This window comes from Equus przewalskii, chromosome 4 (assembly GCF_037783145.1).
Source record: "Equus przewalskii isolate Varuska chromosome 4, EquPr2, whole genome shotgun sequence".
In the NCBI taxonomy this organism is placed as follows: Eukaryota; Metazoa; Chordata; class Mammalia; order Perissodactyla; family Equidae; genus Equus; species Equus przewalskii.
In genome coordinates, this window is record NC_091834.1 from 70,187,083 (window position 1) to 70,210,802 (window position 23,720).

At 40.9% G+C, this 23,720-nt stretch overlaps 2 protein-coding genes across 11 annotated transcripts in view; one reads left to right on the forward strand and one right to left on the reverse strand.

The window, feature by feature from the left end:
• Positions 1 to 9,702, reverse strand: part of DOCK4 (dedicator of cytokinesis 4) — a 435,939-nt gene extending 426,237 nt beyond the window's left edge. For all 7 annotated transcript variants that reach the window (XM_070617599.1, XM_070617602.1, XM_070617597.1 and 4 more), the window contains exon 1: positions 9,297 to 9,702. In XM_070617599.1, the coding sequence (XP_070473700.1) occupies positions 9,297 to 9,333 (37 nt within the window). In that variant the 5' untranslated portion in view covers positions 9,334 to 9,702. The remainder of the gene's footprint in view (positions 1 to 9,296) is intronic.
• An 18-nt stretch (positions 9,703 to 9,720) lies between these two features.
• Positions 9,721 to 23,720, forward strand: part of ZNF277 (zinc finger protein 277) — a 118,343-nt gene continuing 104,343 nt past the window's right edge. The window contains exon 1 of one of the 4 annotated variants that reach the window (XM_070617604.1): positions 9,721 to 10,025. In XM_070617604.1, coding sequence (XP_070473705.1) covers positions 9,935 to 10,025 — 91 coding nt within the window. In that variant the 5' untranslated portion in view covers positions 9,721 to 9,934. The remainder of the gene's footprint in view (positions 10,026 to 23,720) is intronic. The other 3 variants (XM_070617606.1, XM_070617605.1, XM_070617607.1) reach the window with 3 other exon arrangements.

Genomic DNA, 23,720 nt, shown 5'->3' on the forward strand with positions numbered 1-23,720 from the left:
TCCCCCATTTTAAAACTCAGTATGGTAATTTTTACATAATTCATACATAATATTTCCTCTTCTAACTTGGGGACAAGACCTTAAATGTTTGGTCTTCTGAATCAATTTCTATAAAGTATAGATGGGAGTATTAAAGGAAATGTAAAGTGCAATTAATACAAACGTAATTCTCCTAGAAAAAACAATCTGAGGAAGGGGTAAATTTTCACTCTGTGTGTAATTTTGTAGGAATCCTCCTGTCTTATTGTCAGTATGCATCATCCAGATTTCTGGAGAAAACCTCAGAGATGTCGCCTCTCTTTGTTCTTTACTGAACTGCCTGTGCGCATTTTGGATTTTCCTGTTCCTTCAAGAGCCCGGCTAAACCCTAAGCCTGCTATCAGGGAAGCTCCACAGACTCTTCGACCAGCTTTGGACACCTCAGGAGAAAGGCCAACAGGCTCTCTCCCCTCCCCAGAAGACAGAGTAATGTTTTATCCAGGATCCGCGTTGGGGTTATTTTTAGTGGCCTCACATATACGGATGGCCATGTTCTCAAAAATGTTCACCCCTGGTCACCAGAGACAGACATGATTCTTGCCTTTTAGAGAAAAAAAAAAAGAGAACCAAATCTCTATATTTCTGCTTAAAGATTTCAGGTGACATGTTTAGGTTAATGCCCAATTAATACTTTCATAAAACGAAACAATAAAATGCTTGGTTTATAAAAATGGTTCTCAACTTGGGGGAGGAGTGGTTATCAAATTCACCTAGGAAGATTTGCAAATGTCATATCCAGAAGCGTTCCAGCCAACCTCCCTCCCACCAACCTTCTCTTTCCGGCACACTCACAGGGGACATGAATGGGGGTGGAGAACAAATACATATGTGTAATTGGTAGTTTCCCAAAGCCTCCTCTATGAATGTCATGCTCTCCCCTCTTCCTCCTGAGCTGAGCAACAGTCACGTTTTAGTTCATTATGAAGTGACAGATGCCTGCTTCCAGATTTAGTTGCCTTCCTTTCTTCTGCAGAAATGCAAATGTGACCACTGACCAATGCAACCTGGGTCTTGAACCTCCCTGCAGTGCTGTGGACAGGGCTAAAAATAAAGATGTGAGTTCAATCCAACTTACAGGTCTTCCTTCAAGGCTGGTTGATGTGCACAGCTCCAAGCCAAGGTCTTAGTTATAAGCCATCATGTACCATGTACTATGGTTTTTGGCAATTCACATGAGATCATCTCTTATCCCACCGCTTCCTTCTCCATCACCAATAGATTGCAGGCAAAACTACAATATCCAGCACGCTTTGTTACTACAGCACTTCAAGGGCGCCCATGAAATCACTTCCCTTCGGAAGACACAGTACACTGCTCAAAGACAAAGTGACATCCTCTATAGACTCCTTTCCACCCACCCAACCACCCACCTTCCTGTCCCAGTTGTTTCTGGAAGTGGTCATCTCTCAACAGAAATACAAAGATGAGGTAGAAAGAAAAGGACCATACATGCCTTAGGCAGTAAATGACCACTCCAAGTTGAATGTACTGACCTAGCCTCTAAGCTGGTGACAGTTGGGAGGGGCAGTGGGTCTTCCAGTCCACGTCATTGAAGTCATGGAAGCTGCTTTGCTTAATGAGGGAAAGCAGAGAGAAATCACCACTGTTTTTCTTAATCCAGTTCCACATGCCTTGGGGAAATTCCTCCCAAATTCTGGCAGTAGGCTTTCTGTCAGACTTGATTTTTAACATTAGCAATATTTGCCTCCTTGTGTGCATTTATTGATGTTTCAGTGGGAAGCTATAACAGGTTGCATTAAAGGAAGGGAGTCTAATGTCATCTTAAAGTGGAATCCCTTACTTCAAATCACATATTTTTCAGGAATGCAATGGTATAACTTTGAATTCTAAACTTGACTTTGCAGTTCCTAAAAGGTATTATATATTTACCACACACACAAGAGAAATCTGTATGTACAAACATATTGCTTTGGATATCTGAGCATTTTCCCATTTTGGGATGTGTGCACATACTTATATGCTGTTTGAGGGATGTATAAATCTTGTTTATTGAAATATTATTTGTGCATTCTCTTTTTCAACATCCTGTTGGGGAAATCTCACAAACATGCACAACCTGGCATGAGATATTTGCTTGGGGGAAAACTGTCACAGAAACAGAAATAACTAATGCCTCAGGCAATGCACTAGTGGGAAGCAAGAAAAGACAATAAAATTTTGTACAGCTCTACGTGGACAGCTAATATTTCTTACTTTAGACCCCCCTGTCCCCCTATTAATAAAGTGCTCCAAGATGACTGCTCTTTAAAAATGCAGGGCCTGTCACTTTAAAAGAATGGACAAGCAGACTACAGAATCAAAGCCAATACAATTAATAAAGTCTTATCTAAGTCGATCACTTCAGTCATCACACATAAACGAATGACTTTCTAATCACACTCTTAAGTCCAGAACCTGTCTCCTTCGCTCCAGACTGACTTCCTACTAGATATCACCACCTGACTGACTGACAGGTATGGCAAACTCTTGATGGCCAAACAAAACTCTTAATCTTACACCATAAATCTGCCCCACCTACAAAAATGTCTCTTTTGCTGAGCAGCAGTTCACCCAGTTGTTTGAGGCAGAAACCAGGAAGACATCCTAAACTTCCTCCTTTCCCTAACTCCTCACATCCAATTACTGAGCCTTGTTGCTTCCATCTCCTGAATATCTCAGATCCATCCACATTTCACCATGCAAGGATTCCTAACCTGGTTCAGGTACTTACCTCTCACCTCATCTACTGCAATAACCGCTCTTTACTCATTTTATGCCACCCTCCGTCCTCCGTAAGCAACAATATGAGTGCTTTAAAGTTTAATACTGCTCATATTTCCAGCTAAAAGGAATTTTTAAAGAAAAAAGTTTGCTGATAATCTACATATTCTACAAAAGAATTATTCTCATTTGTGCATTAACTGCATCTTCTCTATACGCTACACATTTTATGTGATTTCTTTCATCACTTAACACTAGATAGCTGCAATATATTTCAGAAATAGCACTATTTATGAAATCATCTCATTTTGTGACTATATAATACTGTGATGTGCTGATAACCAAAAATGATTAAACTATTCCTGTATTGGCATTTATGTTGTTTCACAAACAAGGAATTCACAGCAAATTGTTAAAATTCATAGCATAGTTATCCATAGCAAGGAACAACTTGGGGTAAAAAGCATCTTGTGGCTATTTTTTTTTCCCAGTAAACTTCAAGAAGTGGGATTACCAGTTCAAACTCCTGCTAATTATTGTCATATTAGGCAATACAGCACAGCAGTTAAGAAGAGTACAGGCTCTGTATAAGATTTTTTGAGTTCCAATCCTAGCTCCACCATTTCCTATGTGACCTTAGACAAGTTACTTAACCTCTCAATGACTCAGTTTCCTGTGAAATATGAGTGATAATTGACTCTTCCCTCATGGAGGTGTCACGAGGATTAAATGACCACACATGACAAGATCCTAGAATCACGCTTTGCATATAGCAAAACGCTATCTTATATACATATATATTAGTTTCCAAAAGGATCATGTTAATATTAAGTATCACCAGGAAGGTAAAGCATATCAGTTTTACCGCAACTTTGTCACCTAAGGGCATTAACACTTTTTTTGGTGATTCTTATTTACTTAGGAGGTATCCAATGATATTTTAGCACACATTTTTTTTTTTTTTAATGCCAGAGTTAAGCAGTTGTCCTTAAGTAAATTTAAATTGCTTAAACGAAAATAGGCTTGGGAAACTTTACTTCCTTATTCTTTAGTATTCTACATACTCTGGCCAAATGAGGTTACCAGTTCAGTTTTTTAAGAAAACACGTTATACAAGTTGCCTTATTTCTTCTAATAATGATCAGCAACATGAAAAGAGGTAGAAAAGAATGGTGGGTGGTAGTCCCACAATTGGCAATATACCTCATTAGATTCATATACTTATTCTTCTGTTATAGTGGCCAGAGATCATTGTCAAAGGAAATTATATAGAAGAATCCAAAACTGGTCATTATGCAGTTGATCCCAGTCCTTGCTTGTCAAAAAGATCCTAGTAGAAAGACACACGTGAACTTAAAGAGACAACTCTTACAACGTATGTGATGGCTTTGGATATTTGTTCCATCTTTAATGAGAAATATTATATATAAAGACAGAGTTTGACTTACATTGAAGGAAAAAAGTAGGATTATTAAATTCTAAGTGAAAATGAACACAAATATCTGACTGTTAAAAAAAATAAATAAATGTGGGGCCAGCCTGGTGGCATAGTAGTTAAGTTCGCATGATCCACTTCGGCAGTCCTGGGTTTGCGGGTTCGGATCCTGGGCATGGACCTAGCACAGCTCGTCAAGCCACACTGTGGCGGCATCCCACATAAAACAGAGGAAGACTGGCACAGACATTAGCTCAGTGACAATGCTCCTCAAGCAAAAAAAAAAAGTCATGAATGAGCTTGAGTAGAAGAAACCCAGCAAGGTCTGAATTCCAGTCCTTCTGGTAAGGCATATGTGATATCTACAGCAGTGCTTTTCAAACTGTGGGTCAGGACCCATTAATGAGTCATTAAGTCAAGTTAGTGATGAGTACTTTTTTCTTTAATGAAAAAGAATAGAACACCACACAGAGTACGGGCAAATCTTGTTTTACTTATATGTGTGTGGGGTGGTGCTGGTGGTGTTTATGTATACATTAGGTCAGGAAATTAAATTTATTTCCTATTATGGATGACAGTCAAACAAAATTGAAAGCCACAGATCCACAGTAAGTTACTTAACCTCTATGAAGTTGATTCCTGTTCTCTTAAATGGACATTATGGTTCTACTTCAGAGAGTAGACTCAAAATAATTTCACACCACTTTTTTCAGCTATAAAACATTGTATTATTATGTTACAGTTACAGCATTTTGGTTGAGTTTCCTTAGAGTTTAATATTTCTCTCCCATATATGCTCACAGCATAAAGTCACGAAGCTAGAAACTTGGACATATTGTATCAAAGACAATTCTAAAAATGTAGTCTCCTAAAGCAAGCTAGAGGCAGGAAAACCTAAAGGGTCTTGAAATTTTTATAATCTCCATTGTAGTACCTACCATACAGCCTCTGGGAAAAACCCTAGAGTAGAGAGGAAAGGCAGCATTTCTGTGTTACTGTGGAGGCCTCGTAAGAGAATCATTACTTAAGAGAATGACCCGAAGAGGGAAACATGTTTATAGGCGATTCCCACAGGAGGCCAGATCAAGACCATCAACTGCCATCCCACTGTCTGCACAGCCCTTCAATGGTACTTTACTTGGAGATATAAATCCCTCCTTTTCTTCCCACTTAAAGTTTAGCATCCTGTGTTAGGCTCGAAATGCCACAAACAATTCCAGGCAGCACATCATCATTCAGCTACACATGTTATCTGGACACATGGTATCACAACTAGGAAACATTTTAAGGCGCCACTAGCTAAGAAAATGAAAACCGCTAAGAGGAAAGGCACACTCCCTCACAGCTCTCCCACACAAGCTGCCATTAAAGCACCCTTCCAAAGGACAAGGCATTCTGAAGATCCTGTATAAATAGGGGAAGGGACCTCTCCCCCTAAAATCGAAGGGGCTTTAAAAAGGAACTGGATTCCTACTTGGATGAGTTCCAAAACCACTTCTAGAAAAATGGAGGACAGGAATACTTGTGAGGACTCAGTGATACTAGTACTTGTGACCTTCAGATCAGCTTATTCTGAATTCTGTTTCTTGTACGGTTCATGGATTTTTTGCACTGATCCAACCAGCCCATATTCTCTGTCTAAGCTTAAACAGGCTCACACATGTAAAACATCTGGCCAGGGTGGAAAGGTGCAGCTTGCAGCTCAGGAAGACTCACTGGCTCACCTGGGAACGCTGTGCATAAATGCTGACCAAACAAATGAACATAGAAACCTATCTGCCATGGGTTTAACTTTCTCTGTGACTAACTCCTAGCACTTTAAGAGAGGGAAGGGAGTATGACAGATGAGGGCAAGCAGGAGGCAGATAGCGATCGTGAGGAAATTTGTGAGGGGGCAATCAGTCACTGCCCGTGGAGTTCCTACTGGAGAAAGAATCACGATTGAAAAAGTGAGCAACCATCACCTCGGTTCTGGCCATTTGCCAGGTAGCTTTTGCTTACCTCTGATCTTAGTTAAAAACTATGTGGGATGTATCACAGCAAAAGTGTCTCTCTCATAACAGTCTCTACACAGTGGAGATGTTTTTCTACCCAAAAGACACATTTGCTTGGAAGAGCTCTACAGAATCAGTACTGGGAAGGACCTTGGATACCATTTGATCCAGAGGTTGGGACCCAGAAAGGTTAAGTGACTTACCTAAGGTCATACAGCTGGCAGCAGTGTCTAGACTAGGAGCAAGAGCTAGCCAGAATCTCCCAAGATAAAATACGCCTATCACTGTAACTACTAGCATGTTTTTAAAGAGACAAGGTTCCCAATCTCTCAAGACTTTAGATTTATCACCATACCTTTCTAATTCCCTAGAATCAGAACTCAGGTATGTGACTAAGTACATAATGTTTTAAGACCATTCACCAATTAAATGAAGGAGATAGTGCCCACATATCAGGTTTGAAAAGGAATTTCTCTCTCTGATACATCTTACTTCAGGTATGAAATTTTAGTAATTTTACCCATGTTTTAGTATGTTCCTTGCAATTGAAACAAAAAGATATAAAGACATAATTATCTCACATATAATTGATGGTAGATAAGAAGTATTATTGTAGAAATATACAATTTGCACTGAAACTTCAGGTATTCCAAAGTTACAAAGACTGATTTATTTCAAAGAAGGAGGAAACCAAATTACTACTACATCTGATATCAGCCAAACATTTCTGCCCATAAAGTATCTTTTCTTTAGTATTTACAAAAACTAGATGAGAAAAGCACATACACTAACCAAGGTTAAAAAAAAATAACAACTTGCAGCACAGGTAGCTACAAATAGTGCTCTTCACGGTGAGAAATAAAGTCTATACGTAAGTATCCTAGCAAAATTTTCACAACACACACACAGACCTAACAGACAGATTCTAAAAAACAGCTAAGCATCCCATAAGCAAAATGCTCAAAAATTAATAAAAGATGATTAACATTCCTGTATATGTGATATTATATAAATGAACACAACACACCCCTCTCTGCTCTCACCTTTCATCTCACTCAACCTCCTTTTTCCAAACGTGTGCTCACCCTTCCACCTCCCGCTATTCTGCAACCAAATCACAACCACCCAGAAGCAAGGCGTCAGCTGCAGCCCAAAACACTTGAGTGATAATATCCGGTTTGCCATTCCAGGAAATCCCAGAGTGGGTTTTAAGCCTCTGCCCACAGCTTGTAAAGAAAGGCGAGAGAAGAACTAATCGATACCAGCACCCCAGCTGTGACCTGGCACGTAAAGAAATCAAGAAAATAAATGCCATCCATAATCTGTATAATTTAACACTTGGAAGAAAACAACATCTGGGATCGACTCCAAGCAGGACAGTATTGCTGGATGGGTCTGGGTTTCCTGCACTGAGTGTCAAATCTGGTGACAAGGGGATGCTCTGGTTCCTCACCAGTTCAGCAAAGGCAATGTCTTTTCCCAACAAGGGTTAATCACCTCCAAAAAGAGGGAGAGTGAGGAGAAGGAAAATCACCACCAACAACATCTACTCCTTGCCAGCAGAGTGCCTGGCAAAGGTTCCCCTTACACTCTGAAGAGAGGGAAGGCTGGAACTCCTTCTCAAAGGTGGGTCCAGGACAAACTATTGTCTGGCTAACCAGTCACAATCCAGAATGGAACTAATGTAAAATACGGGAATGACTTTGTTTAATCAATCATACAGCCTCTTCAGTGGACTCCAGAGTCCTATCCCCAGGCGAAGTTGTAAAAAAAAAAAAAAAAAAAAAAAAAAAACCCCTTAACTACGACTTCCTGGAAAGGCTTTTCAGATTTTTTAAATTACAGAGAAATAAATTTAGAATATAAGCGGATACCTACACATCACCTAAATCACTAGATCTGCACCCAGTTAAAAAAAAAAAAAAAGCCAATCGGCAAGACAAGACATTACAGAAAATACAGACTGTTAGTAAATTCCGTAATGTTTTCTCCCTGTTAAACCTTCTGAGAGGTTACAATTACATTTGGCCGCTGCAGGCTTGTCAGAGAGCCCGGCTTCTTAATAGTCACAACCCTAAAAGGAGTAACTGTCAAGGGGCGACCCAGCTGAAATCAAACAACAAAAACGGGAACTGTAATCGGCCTGAAATGGGAGGAGGGAAAGGAAGGGAGACTCCTGTATTCATCAGTCAACATTAATGTCCTTTGTTGTTCACCTTTGCACAGAACAGCGAGCGCTACCCTGTGCCTTTTCCTCCGAAAGCCAGCGTTAGAGTAGTCCTTTCCTAAAAACTGCCTCCTCGCCTCGAAGACCCAGGCTTTCCAATCCCGCTCCCTATTATCACTCCACAGCCGGCTTCCACCGCCACCCCCACCAAGCTCACCCTGGGCCGAGAAGGTGGCCAGAAGTAAAAACACTGCTGAAACACCCGTTGCCCTCCAAAGACCAAAGAGCAAAGCGGCGCAGATGTTGAAATTTACCAACCCCCCGGCCCCTCAACACACACACCCCATAAACCCGGGAAGGGAGGGAGGAGGGAGGCTCGGGCCGGGCTCGGTCTGTCAGAGCGGCTCTTTTGAGCACCGTGCCACATTCCGCACTCCGGGAATGTTGATGGGAGCCACAGGGAAGGTTTTGCGCTTCCCTTCTGTGTTGGGGGGTGTTCTCTCTGCGCGGTTGTTGTCGTCCCCCTCTCCACCCTGGGAAATCGTTGCAGTCCATTGCCGTCACCCCGCCGCTTTGGCGAAGGAGGAAGGAGGGTGAGGAACGGCGTTCGCCCTCCTCTTCCAACTTGACACACAGACGCCCCGTCGCCACTCCAAACTCCGCAGGCAGAGCCCGGAGCGGGCGGACTAGCCACGCGCTCCCCACAGACGTCCCGGCACTCCGGCAGCCGGTGCCGGGAGCGCCGATCGAGCTGTGAGGGGCGACACCCCGGCGCGCACCCCTCTGCTCGGAGTTGGCTCGGCAAAGCCACAACCCGCAGCGCGATGCCAGGATTAGGCATTTCCAGCCCGGCGGAGCGAGAGGGACGCGGGGGCAAGGACGCGAAATGCGCACCCTCTCCAGCCAGAGCGGAATAAAAGTTCGCCCCGCGGAGACTCACCCACGCCGTATTTCTCGTGCTCCGTAGGTATCCACATGGCTAAAGCGGAATCCCGGGTCTTCGGGCTTTGTAATCCCCGCGCCCCTTCTCCGGCTCACAACAATGCACAGCTCCCCACTAGCGGCTGCAGCGCTGGAGCCCGGCGGCTCCGCGCGGGCTGCGGGCGCTGGGCAGGGTCTGCACTGGAGGCTCCCGAGCCCGGCGTTGACACTGCGCGGCCGAGGCTGCGCCGCCCGCCGCTCTCCCGGCGGCGGCTGCTCACAGTCCTCCGACGCGCTCCCGAGGACCCGGCGGCGCAGTCATTGTTCTGATTCACTGAACTAAGCGAACACGCCGGGGCACTCTCGGGCGCACCCCCGCCCGCCGGCGCCTCTTCCAGCCCACCCCGCACAGAGCCCCGCAGCACGCTGGGAATTGTAGTTCTGGGCCTCTCCATCCTGGAAGGGGCGTGGCATTACCGGTTACGGGCGGGGATTAGGGTCCTCTCGCCACGTCCTATTGGCCCAAAGCGTGACGGTGCAGCGTGGGCGTGGAGGAAACGCTGCGTTTATGGGGCGTTCTCCTCCAGTCGCGTTTCCATTGGTTCCAGGCCGCACCCGCCCCGCCTTGCGGCCCTCCCTTTTTTCTTCACCCGCGTAATGGCTGCTCCCAAGACCCAGGGGGCTGCTGCCCGAGGGGAGGAGAACAGTGATGGCAGCCGTAGTGGAACCGGGGGTGTCAGTTATGAGGGTGAGTACGGTGCCTCTGAGATGCAGGTGGCTTGTCTTCCTTTCTCTCGGACCGGGAGTGCAAGTGACCGCCGGGCGGACCCAGGGAGCCTACCAGCTCTGAGGCCACCTGGGCGCGAGGGGGCCACGAGTGTGGCCCAGCGGGACGGGGTGGGGTCGGAGGCGGCTACTAGAGGGAACTGTCGAGGGAGGGAAGAGAAAATGAGTTGGAATGGCCTTCCCCGCAGCCAGGGAGGTTCCTCGGGCGTTTGTCTTCCATTTGGAGCTCCCAGCTTTGCGCTTGCTGCCGAGTGGGTGTGGGTCAAGTCAGGCTCGCGCGCGTGTGTGATTATAACTCCGGGATTAGCAGCTCATTTTCCTCGAAGTGCCCTTCCCCCGCCTCGGTGTGCTTGGTTTGGCCTCAGGAGATTTGTTTTATTTGGGTTCGGGCGGATTTCCAGTTGCAGACTGGTCACTACCCTGCGCTCTACAGATTTGCTGAGTTGCTGGCGGGAACGGCCTCCGAAGGGGAAGTGTGTGCCTCTCGCTGCCTCGGTCGCTTGTTGACTGCCCCTGGCGTTCTCCAGGATTGCTTGTGGAGCCTGGGACATCTTCCCAGGCTTCGTCCTTAGAGAAAGAGGAAAGGAAGTGGTGTTTTGCACTCGTGGCTTCAGAGGAAATTTCAAGGGGTTATGAAAAGCATCACAGCTACTTTGGCTCTACTTGACTTTCAAGTTGTTCTCTGATCCACTGTAGAGATCAAAAACCAGACTTTGAAAGCTGCAGAGAGGTTGTCTTTAGCATTCCTAGCTCCATTCTCTTACCTTTAGTCTATCCCGCCTGCCTCCCCTTCTTTTTTTTGCCTTGATATGTCATTTAGCACTGCAAGCTGTCTTTTTTCTGATGGACATGTTTTGGGGCTTAAATTTGTTTCTGAGTCCTTGAGGTGTTTAGTTTTGTTATGTTGTTTCTTTCTTTGTTTCCACTTTCTTGGTTAAATTGACGTTTAATCTTAAATTTTCATCTCAGCAGCACAGAGATAAAGTGCAATTTCTTCCCACTTGTCATCAGTGGAACTCCCTGGCCCTGAAATTATTTCAATACCTCTACCAAAGAAATCTTGGTAGGCTCCTGTGTTAAATATTGAGTTATACCCACACTCTAGACAGTTCATTATTGGGTTGGCCATGTAGTGGGTTCTTAGGTGATGGTAACAGACTACAGTGTTAAGCTTTTCCAGATTTTCAAAGTTCCAGAGGGCTATGAGTTTAAAAATCTAAAGATGAAATCTTTGGTGAATTTATCTCACAGATTAATTCATAAAAAAGGAAAATTGGGTATGCCTTTCAAAAACATTGTAGAACATTTAAAAATCATTAGTTATTTTAAAATTATAAAAGTTTCCATTATAAACATTTCAAACCTTTCAGAGGTGTGTAAGGTAAAAAAATGAAAATTCCTTCACCACACAGTCCCTGTCCAAAATAACAAGTGGTAAGGGTTTGGTGGGTGCACTTTCCAACGTATTCCTATATGACACTCATCTGTATGGTTTAGATTTTTTAAAAATAAAAAAGGGATTATTCTATGTAAGGTCAAAGATCTACACCTTCTTTCTCCCAATGATCTGTTAAAGATGCTCTTGCATATCAGTACATTAGTTTGCTTCCTTCTTTTTAAGAACTGTACCCATTGTATCCCAAAATATGAATGTGCCATACTTTAGCCATTTTCCTATTAATGAACATATAGTGTGGCTTTAGTTTTTCAGTAATGTTGTAGTGAACAGCTTTATATACATATACTTGACCGCTGGGTGTGTATTTCTTTTTTTAAAAAAAAGATTGGCACCTGAGCTAACATCTGTTGCCAATCTTTTTTCTTCTTCTTCTTCTTCTCCCCAAAGCCCCTCAGTACATAGTTGTATATTCTAGTTGTAGGTCCTTCTGGTTGTGCTGTGTGGAACACCACCTCAGCATGGCCTGATGAGTGGTGTTGTGTCCTCACCCTGGATTCAAACCAGCGAAGCCCTGGGCCAGCGAAGCAGAGTACCTGAATTTAACTGCTAGGCCATGGGGCCCACGCCGGGGTGTGTATTTCTTGATGAATTGCTGGGCCGAAGGTTACACATGTTTAAAACTTTAATAGATGTCAGATTTTCCCCTTGAAGAGTATCAATATACATTCCCACCAGTATCATGTGAGTGTCCTTTTCCCCATATCCTCACCAACTATGAGGAAATTACTAATCTAAGACCAATGTTTAAATGATTATTGGGTTGAACTGAGTAACTGATAGAAAGCTTTATTGTGGGTTCTCATTTTTCAACAAAAGTACTGAGCAGCAGTGAATCTGCTGTATCTGTAACATAAAAAAAAAATTTCCTCACCCTGGCTCAGAACTGCCCAGTTGTCTCACTATTTTGTAGCAGTCAGTGGAAGAGCTTAATGGTTTATTTTTATGTCATTCTTAAAAGGTAAAGGTATGATTTAAAATCTCCTTAATAACCTATGTATCATTCTGAGACTTCATCCAATTTTTTTCAAAGCCAGCAAAGTGATACACATTTTGGGTGGAAATAATATTAAAAACATTCATATTTTTTGTTAAGCAGCCACTTAGGTTATCAAGTATGTCTTTCCCTGTAAAATCCTTAATTTCTTGAAAACTGCCTCTTTTAAGAGGTTTCTCTCTAGCTCTAATTAAAATGTCAATCTCCGTGTTTAATATCCTGGGACAGAAGGGACCAGGGAGTCTTTTTATAGAAATACTTGCAATTCTAGAAGATTTCTGCTAGACTGAGTCACTGGGTAGTATGCAGGCAGGTGCAGCACCTTCCCCGGGACCCGTGTTGACAGACTTTCTGAGGTGCCATCCCTCTCCAGGAGAGTCCCTTATCTTTCACAACACTGCTTTCCATGCATTTGAACAGTAACTAGGATTTCATGTTGTCCCCTAAAATTAAGAACAGGTAGTAAATAGACTCAACATTTCTCACATTTGAGGGTGTGTTATTGGTATTATTTTCTTTTATTGTTTTTAGTTAGAAAGCACTAAGATAGCACATCTATAGTTTGTTAATTGGCAGTACTTTTACAGAATTTTGTGTAACTGAGGTGATTTCTTCTGACACTGTTCACCTGTGCCTTCATGCTGTAATATTCTGACAGAGTCAACTTTTTTCCTTGCAAATGCATGCCTAGGAGATGATGATCATGGTTATCCTACTTTGGATTTATAATGCTTTTCCTCTGGAGACCTTATTAACTCATTTGTGATGTCTTTAGAAGAAATGTGGGTAGCAGGTGGTGTCAACTCCTCATTCTTGTATGTCCTATTTCAATAAATGGCATCAAACCTTAGCTAGAAACCTGGGAATCCTTGATTCCTATCTTGCCCACAGGTCCTGAATCTGATCAGTTACCGTGCCTTGTTTTTCTGTGCCTGAAATAATCTTCTGAACCTGTTCTTTCTCTTTATCTCACCAGCTACTATTCTATTTCTAACCTTCACCATCTTTGCTGAGTTACCTGTGTCCCCCATATTCCAAACTGCACTCTTGGGGACCAGAACCTCCTATACGTTTTTGTCTGCCTGACTCTGTTCGTAGCACATTGTCAGTGTTTAATGAATGTTAGACCAGAAATGAATTCTAGTCTGGACAATTGCAAAACCTTCCTAACAATCTCACACACTGATTTTCCCCACTTTAATCCACATTCTAAAACACAAATGTATTTGTGGGTCTGCATTTGAAAACTCCGGTGTAACTATAATGCATGTACAATTAGGTCCAAATTCTGCATGTGGCATTTAAGCTTCTAACTTACTTTTCCAGCCTCATCTTCAGTCACCCTGCTTCCCTTCCCAGATCTCCATTTTCACACATTATCAGACTCTAGTTATTTGTTGGCAGCTTTGTCTACCCCATTAGACTGTGGACTTCTTGAGGGCAAGAATTGTCTTATTTTACTTTTATGCATCCAGTGCTTATCAGAGCTGCATGTAGTAAACACTCTATAACCATGTAATGGTTAGAATCTGTTTGAAATTTATTCAGAGTACTTGGAATGGCAGCTATTTTAAGCAGAGGAATTGAAATAGAATAAAAAGCTGAGTAGATGTTTTATGCTTGTGAAAGTTATGCATACCAACTGGAAAATACAGAATATCATCTTCATAGTTAGCATTTTAGCATAGTTTTTCAGTTTTTTTATTGAATGAAGTTTTAGTGCTATTTAGATAATGATTAAATTTTATAAAAGAATACTTCAAATCTGTCCTTTATAACTTTGAACCCATAACCGAATGAACTGCTACATAGACCTTAAAATCTGTCTTCTGGGCTGGCCCCGTGGCCAAGTGGTTAAGTTCGCTCGCTCCGCTGCAAGCGGCCCAGTGTTTCGGCGGTTCGAATCCTGGGCGCGGACATGGCACCTCTCATCAAACCACGCTGAGGCAGCGTCCCACATGCCACAGCTAGAAGGACCCACAACAAAGAATATACAACTATGTACCGGGGGCTTTGGGGAGAAAAAGGAAAAAAATCTTTAAAAAAAAAATCTGTCTTCCATCCTTGTATGGCTGTTATCCAATTTTCCACAGGTTATCATCTTATTTCCAGCATTAATGCTTAAGTCTAGTCTTATATATTTGACATGATAGTGGAAAGAGGACTAGACGCTATCTTGGAAAAACTGTATGTAAATTTCAGTTCTGACATTTAGTAGTTATGTAACAGATTTATTGCACATGTGCTACATTTATGAAAATATAGATATAATACCTACTTCACAGAGTTTTTATTATTTCATTGAATTATATACTTATGAAAGCCCAACATATTTCCTTTTATAAAGTTGGACCTCAATAAATATTAGTTGCTTTCAATAGAAAGGTATGCCTGACTGAACTCTAAAACTCCCTGCTCTCTGATTGTGTAGTATTCACTTAGGAAGCAATCTAAATTGTGGTGTAACCCAGGGGAAGCTTAGGAATGTGTGGGTGTTAACTGCTTAGGCTGCCCATGCATTCCTGGAATTTGGGGGTTGTCAGTGTCTGTTGGTACTCTGTACTAGTACTGTAACTATGTGCTCTGAAAGCCTTTTATATTATCTTCCGTACCCTTTCTCACTCCTACCCAGTGCTGCCCCCTCAAATCCAGTTCCTGGCTCCCCACACATACACCCACACTCTGAGTCAGCAAGAAGCTCAGATGATCTTGCATATTGGGATGGCCTTGCAAGGTACAGGCCAGAGGATATCATGGACGAAAAAAAATTACAGAAACCTAGTCTTCCGGGTTTGGTGTAAGATTCTGAAGGGGCCTCCTCCAGAACACCCTTTTATTTTCCTATAAAAAATACACAGGACCTAGCTTGTAGGATATTAAGAGGAGCTATTGTAATAATGATGATGCTGGTGGTAGCTAACATTTGTTGAGCAGTAACAGGTGCCAGGTACTATTTCAAATGCTTTTACAAGTCTTATTTCATTTAATCCTCACAACATCCTTGAGATAGATACTCATATTATCTCCATTTTGTTTACAAATGAGGAAACTGGTGCAAAGAGTAGCTTGCACAAGGTCACACAGTAACTGAAGGAGAACTTTTATCCTATTAACTATTATAATGATGTCTCATAGTAACTAAATTCCATTGGATGAGGTCTGAAACAGACTTTCCTTAAACATAAATATGTTCTAAAGCTAGTGTTACTATAGAAAGGAAAAATGGTATAGAGAAAAGAGTGTATGTGTACATGTTGAGGTCAGGCCAACTTAGGATCAAATCCTGATTACTTACCAGCCACAGGCAAGTTAATCAACCTCTGAACTTCAATTTCTCTCCTGTAAAATGGGTAATAGTCATGTCTCTCTTGCTGAAATGTTAAAATGATTAGTGAAATGACAGATATAGTAGCCTGGTCTTCAGTAAATGGTGACTGTTATTTCAGTCATAGGTCTAGGGACATCTTTGGCATGTGTGCCAGAGGTGATACAGGTGATGATTTTGAGTGCTACAACTTTAATATGTCTTCTCCATTTCATGACCAGGTGTCTGCTGAGGAATTTGGTAGGTACTTGTAGTATGAGACGCTGGGTTTACATATACTTCTCATTGTGTTGACATAGACCTTCTATTCATGCAAAAGAATAGTGTCACCCTCCACAACACATACTCATACACTTCCCATCTTGTAAAACTGAAGATGATGTTGATAAGATTCATATAATAAAAATCATACTTTCTTCTAAACATAAATCCATGGGTGTATAGAAAAAAGCAGTGTACGTAAACTGTCATCTCCAGCAACTGACTCTTTAAATGCTTCTATTAGCTGTTCTTGGAGAACTTTGCCACAGAGTTAGGGTTCACTTTTGCTATGATTTATTTAATGAACTCATCAGAGTCTGAATGGGTTGGCATTTCACTGACAGTAACTTAAAGAGTTGTCATCTCTTGCTGAAACAAGTGTGTTCTAGTGACCTCATTGAGCCAAAGGTGAGCAGGGCAGCTTTTTCCAGAAGTGGTGATGCATTTGACTGATCAATCTTCTGCCTCTCTTTACATCTCAGCCTATACTCTTTGTTACCAGTGCCATTTATTTGTGAGATAGCCAACTGGAGTTGGGTGATACATTTAGCTCTAGGAACCAAGTAAGGTTTTCTAGAATTAAACAGGACTTAACTCTTTGCTTCATTCTTGCAGGGGTCAACAATTGAGAAGTGGTAGAATATTTTAAATGATATAAGCTAACGTGGGATACTATTAGGCTTTCTCCATGTACAGTAATTTGAATTAATCAATACATTGAGTAAGAATGTGTGGAAGGAAAAACTGAATTAGGAGTCAGGAAACCTGGATTCTGATCCTGAATTTGCTACTTTGTAGCAGTATGAACTTGGGAGAAATCAGTTAACCTCTTTGAGCTTCAACTTGATCATAAAAATGCTACAGTTAGTTACCTTGCTGGTATTATTGGGAAGTTGAGTAATATGCAGTAAATGTGAAAGCATTCTGTAAACCTTGATGCCCTGTGAAAATATAGGGATGAAGGATGTTGATGATAAAGGTTTATCACAAGAGGCAGTGGTGGGTCTTTGGAATTGGACAAACTGGATTCAGAGGTAGCTATCAGTTAAAACCTGTGTGACCTTGAACACATCATGTGACCTCATTATTATGACAGCTGCTGCTACGGCTACTACAAAAGTCTGGATATGACTTTAAAATGATTACAGACTAATCAACATGAGAGTTTGAATCAAGGCATATCCCTGATTTTATAATATGTAAACTCTGTCACATACACCTTTGGATAAACTCATCTTCTGGAACAGTGCCATACTGTGTTGGCATTTGGTGTTGGTCTAGTGGTGACCGTGGATTGGCTCCATGCTTGGTGCTGTATGGAGCTCAAATGAAGAACCCTGGCGTTATCCCTGGGGACATTTCAATGTAGTTGATGGGCCTCAGCATTCATAGTTTACCAGAGCTAATTGGAGAGTCCTTTCTGTTTCCATATCACAGTGTGGGAAGAAGTGGATACATTTGAAACAGTAATTTGTATGCTTTGACTGAGTTGCCGAGCATAGTAAAGCTTTTAAATGTGTTTATTTTTAAAAGAAAGGAAATGCATGCTCCTTCTCCTAGTTTCCCTAACACTGTCCTCATTACGTGTTTTTTCTTAACTGAAAGATAAACCCTCCCCCAAGTAATTACACAGGCCCTGTCTTTAAAAGAATTTTTTTTTTAGTGTTTTTATCCAAAAACTTAGAGAGAGTTGTTTTTTAAGAGAAAGACTTCGGAATTGTAATTGTGGTTATTTATTTAACACAATCTTCTGTTATGTAACAAGCTGCTATTCCCCAGTAATAGCCAATTAGAAAAGAAAATATCTTGTACCGCTAATCGTAATTACCATTATAAAGCAATTAATAGCAGGAAGTGTTGCTGAACAGTAACATAACATCAATCAAGCTATCTTTGCTGAAGCACCATACAACTAATTTCCACAAATGGAGGAGGGGAGGGAAAGGAAAGGAAGGTGAAAAAGAGTATGAAAGCTTATTAGAATTTCTCACAAACCAGTTGATGAATGACTCTTGAAAGCATTGTAAATATGTACCCACATGAAGGAAAGTAATGCTAGTAATTTACTGGGACTTTGAGTTATTTTTCCAGCAGCAGTGATCATAAAAAGAATTGTTTAGGGGAAAGCTCACTGAACAAGAAGTCAGAAGACCTGGGTTTTAATCCCACTTCTGCTTTTGACTGACTCTCTGATTTTAGAGAAATTGTTTGCAGTCATGGTTAAGACTTCCTGGTTTGTAAATGAGAGAATTCACTTATATTAGCATCCTTTCAACTGTATCTTCCAAATATTAATAAAAAAGAAGGTAGGGTTACAGCTAGGGAGACCATATTATACATATCCCAGAGTCCGTGTAAAAAGAAAAACTATATATCTGGGTAGGCCCTTAAGAATTAGTTGCACATGTGAGAGCCATTAATCAGGTGTATCAAGTTAGAAAATTGGTGGAGAACCACCGCAATAGATGACATATAGATAGATATTAGTGTGCATCCTGTCTCACCCCATCCCCTCATCTTTCCATTTCTTAATAAACAGTGCAAATCTGAAAGAGCTGTTAATAGAACTGAGACTTTGTTCATTCAGAAAATTTTATTCAGCATCTGCTATGTGCAAGCTTCTGTGTTCTGTGTTCTAGATGCTATAGAAAACAAAGATGAAAACAAGATAGTTCTTGCCATCAAGTATCTTCTGGCCAAATAGGGAAGTACACAAATAACTATATTATAAGGTAGAAAGTGTAAGGGACCATCAGAGTGGTCAAGTTGCAGTTGAGCAAGAAAGAGATTGTGTGTACCCCTGAAACTAATACAATGCTATTTGTCAATTATACCTCAATAAAATAAGTAAATAAATACCATCTAATTAAAAAAGAGAGAAGGAGACTTGTCGAGCCAGTGAGTCATGTTTTAACGATAACCATAGTAAAAGGGAGAAAAATTAGAGCAGTAAGTTAAATGAAAAGCTAATAAAACTTGGGAAAAAAAGAAGGAAAGAAAGATTATGCCCAGCAGTTGGTACTGAGCCTTGAAACTGAGTAAGATTTGGATATGCAGAAATAAGGAAAAGCCTTACAGGCCTAGGCAAAGGGAGGGAGCAGTAGAAAAAGCAGGTAACAAAGCAATTCATTTTGCCTGGAGAAAATGGTAGGTAAATGGGAGTAGTTAAATTGAAGCTAGATCATATAGTCTCAGATGTTAGACCCTGACTCTGCAGATTATGGGGCTTGAAGGTTTGAGGGAAGAAAATGACAAGATCATAGTTTAATCAGGTAACAGTTGTCCACCTACAAAAAACAGAAACCACTTGAAGAGGGTAAGCATTTATTTGGGATCAAAGAATTGCAGTTCCGTGAGCACAGATTCAGATAGAAACCCAAATAGTGTCCCAGTTACAGGAGAAGGGCTCAGGGTTTTTATGAAAAAAAGGGAGGAAGATGAGGTGAGTTGTATTAAAGAAGAGTTCATTGGTGTTAGATAAGGTAAGATTGGGTTTGTATTTCGTAGATTGGTTAGATACTCAGTTATCAACAAAGTCCAATTTCATCAGTCCTTACAAACGTGATAATCTTGTCCTTACTGACTTCTTGGAATGTTGGTGATTTGGTCCAGTTTGGAAGATAAAGAAGACAAGATATGCAAGGCAATTCCTCTGAAATGGCTGCCCTAGCTCTATTTTAATATGGCTCCATACGTGTCATCTTTCACGCAATGTGCTGATTTGCCAAAGCAAGAGATAATGAAGACCCACACTAGACCTTAATAATATGCCCTTGTTAATGAAGTCAGGTGATAGCTCAGTCCTGTAAAGAAATTCCTGAGATTAGAAAAATATGCTGGGACAGAGCAGATTGTATATGAAGATTCTGTCTTTGATAGATTGGGGTCTACCTGGGCTCTGACATGAGGAAGGCCCTAGCTGACTGCAGGCAGAAAACACCGTAAAGATAAGACAGCCATCAATTAGGGTACAGACAGGTGGAGAGATCTGGTAGTAGATAGTGTTAAAGAAAACCAGAGCTGGGCGGTAATTAAAGCTGTAAAAACAGATTTTATTCAGGAACTATTTGCAATAGAGTGAAAGAGACCTCAGTGTAGAACTGGGCTCAGTTCCGTATACAACACGGAAAGGTGGGGGTTTTTGGCCAAAGAGCATTTGGGAGCAGTGGAGGTGGGGGAGATTGGGTGATAGAAAATTACTGAGAGGAAACATCAGGGGGATTCTGGCTAAACAGACTTGATAAGATTCTTACTGAAGTCAGGCCAGGGTGTTATTGCCTGGAGGATAGTAGAGAATGAGGAATCCCGTCAATGTGGAAGGTGGTGGATTTTGTCTAAACTGATTTAGCAGGTTTATTGCTAAAACTGGACTATGCAGGTCTGGCAAGGCCTAGTGGAGAAAAGAGTTCAAAGGAATCTGACTAAAGTTTAGTCTAGGAGAGAGTTTTTGTCAGGAGCAGGAACACAACCACAAGTTAACTGGATTTTAGGGACAGGACTCGAGTCATTAAAAGCCTGAGAGAAACAAGTTTAGAGGAACATGGATTCAGGGTGAGGCATCAAGTGAGAGTTTATGGAATCAGGGCAATAGATTGAGGACACCATTACTAGAAAAGGAATACAAGTTGAGGCTTGGTTCCAAGAAATTACCCACATGCCCAGTGACTGGCATCTCAGACCCAGGTGGAGATGAAGCCAAGAAGACTGGGTTGATGCAGAATCACTGGCTCAAGGTGGTCCCCTGCTGGAGCAGAGCCAAACCACCAGTGGACTTAGAGACCCCTACTATGCTGATTGGCAGTACTGGCAGGGTCTTAGCTCCAGGCAACTCATTACAGTTGCCCATATGGCCACTGAACTCCTAACCCTGAGCTCATTAATCCTGAATAATCAGCCAGTTGTAATATAATTCTCAAGTATAAGGTGATAACACCCTTTCTTTTTCATGACTCCTAGACTACATGGAATTTGATTCTGCAAAGATTCCTGTTCTTGATCTTTTTCCTTGTGAAACATCGTAGAGTTTGACAGAACAGATTAAGTTATAATGTTAATAATTTCTCCCCTATTAATATGATATTTTTAAGTATCAGTAGTTATACTGGTTTCTATAAATAGAGCACAATCCTGTTTTTCTTTCATTCCATAAAAACCCAGAGTAAATCCAATCATACAAATTTATGTGTTCTTAGAGCCTAAGTGAATTAAAAATGACTAAACATTTAAGTGATGGGCTGGAAAGAAATTCATTTCTTTGCTATCATACTTTGATATATTTTCATAAAAATTTGTGTTCTTGTTTCTTTTATTCGTCTATGTGACTAAAGTAGGTAGGGCTAATGTAAATTTTGTATGCCGTTTATGTTTTTAAGGACAGTATTCCAGGACTCCATAGAATTATAAGACAGAAAAGTATGATACCTTTTTACACAAAGGGGATTTTATGATCAAATAATTTGCAAATAGTAGGTTAAATAAAGTTACGTAAGTTCCTTACTTCAGAATTTTAGTATGCTAATTTTTGTGACTGTTCAAGAGATAAATATTATAATGCAGTTTCCCAAATATTTGACTACACTACCTTTTTCTCAAATAGCCCCTATTAACATTTCATGGGATGCTAGTGTTCCATGGAATTTGATTTGGGAAATGCTGATCAGGGTCATCTTCCCCTTAAACAGATCGTATTTATTAAGAGCTTAGACATTCCCAAACAGTTCCATATGTGAACATCTTCAAGAAGAGATTGTTCACCCTGTGTCTGTAATAATAACCATTGTCATTCATCTTTATAGCTTTCCTATTTTACTTCATGCCCTTAGTGGAGTAAAAAATAAGTGTAGACTATTAAGCAGAAGATAAAAACAACAAACATAACCATTTGTTCTGTCTCAAGGAGATGTGACATCCTCTAAGGAGCATTTTTCCCCCATTAAATCTAAAAAGCAAGAGTTCTTTTGAAAATGTCCAAGGTAGCATTGAAATAAATATTTGTATAAACAAAACCTACCCCTTTAGCATAATATAACATTTACTCTTCAAATTGGTGTCTTTTTTCTTTATTTTAATGCCTCTTCCTTAGTACATTTGAATTGAGAATTGAATATTGAATGACAAAACAGGAAAGTATTCCTAAGTATCCAATTTCTGACCTGCTGTTCCAGAGCACTCAAGCCTGTGTTTCTTGTTAAGTCAGGTAACCATAGCTATTTAATGCATTATTTAAGGTTATAAAAATTTAATTCACATTCCTCTATCAGCTTTCATTGACTTCAAGAATGTAGGTTAGTTGCGTTTTTTTTTTTTAATTGCCTGCGTGTGGCATCATTGTCAGAAACGTCAGAGTTTCTGAATTACTGTTTGTTAATGAAATGATGAATCCAGGCATCTCTTTGATGTAAAATCTACAACGAGTGGAATATAGAGGAATTTTTTAGTGAAAGGCTTTTTTAAACAGCTTAGAAATGATTCATGGATCCATTGTTATTCAGTTCTAGTTAGCAGTATTCAGAGCCAACTGGCAAGTCTCCATTTCTTCAGGATTCTCACTTACATTAAATGTGGTTTCAAAGTAGACTGATTTAGGCAAGCAGCGTATAAGTGAGACAACTGGATTGCTCTCTTTGTCTTGTCATCTTTTTCTGAAATTACATGTTTGCTGATATCCCTTGTGACAATACATTAATGAAGCAGATTCTGAATTCGTCTTATTTATGGGTAGTTATCAAAAATAATTATAACATTGGGGCTGGCCCCGTGGCCGAGTGGTTAAGTTCGCGTGCTCTGCTGCAGGCGGCCCAGTGTTTCGTCGGTTCGAATCCTGGGCGCGGACATGGCACTGCTCGTCAGACCACGCTGAGGCAGCGTCCCACATGCCACAACTAGAGGAACCCACAACGAAGAATACACAACTATGTACCGGGGGGCTTTGGGGAGAAAAAGGAAAAAGTAAAATCTTTAAAAAATAATAATAATAATAATTATAACATTATTAATATTAGCTAATCCTTGTCCTGCTGTGAAATTCATACATACTTGTGGAAACTCAAACATATTTTTGTATAATTGTGGACATCTTTTTTTTAACTTATATCCTTCATAAGTTATACTTCGTAAATATTGCAACCCTCATTATAAATATACACCTCCTCTCTCTTTCTGGTTGTCATACTCATAGTTCAGATCTTAGCTTAAATGTCACTTTTTATGTGAAGCCGTTCCTGAACCATAGGCTGAATAAGCTACAAGTTTCATTGTAGAAACAACAAAACGTTTCCTTGTAAAAAACGTTTCTTACTCATATTATACTATATAGTTATCTAGGAGAATCCCACTTTGTAGAGAGAGAAATTTTAATTCTACTAGTTCAACTAATATATGCTGTATTAGTTTCCGAAGGCTGCTCATAACAAATTACCACAAACTAAGTGGCTTACAACAACAGAAATTTATTCTCTCATAGTTCTGAAGGCTAGAAGTCGGAAATCCAGATGTCAGCAGGGCCACACTCTCTCCAAAGGCTCTAGGGAAGGATCCTTCCTTACTGCTTCTGGTGGCACAAGGTCTTCCTTGGCTTGTGGCAGCATAATTCTAATCTCTGCCTCATCCTCATATAGCC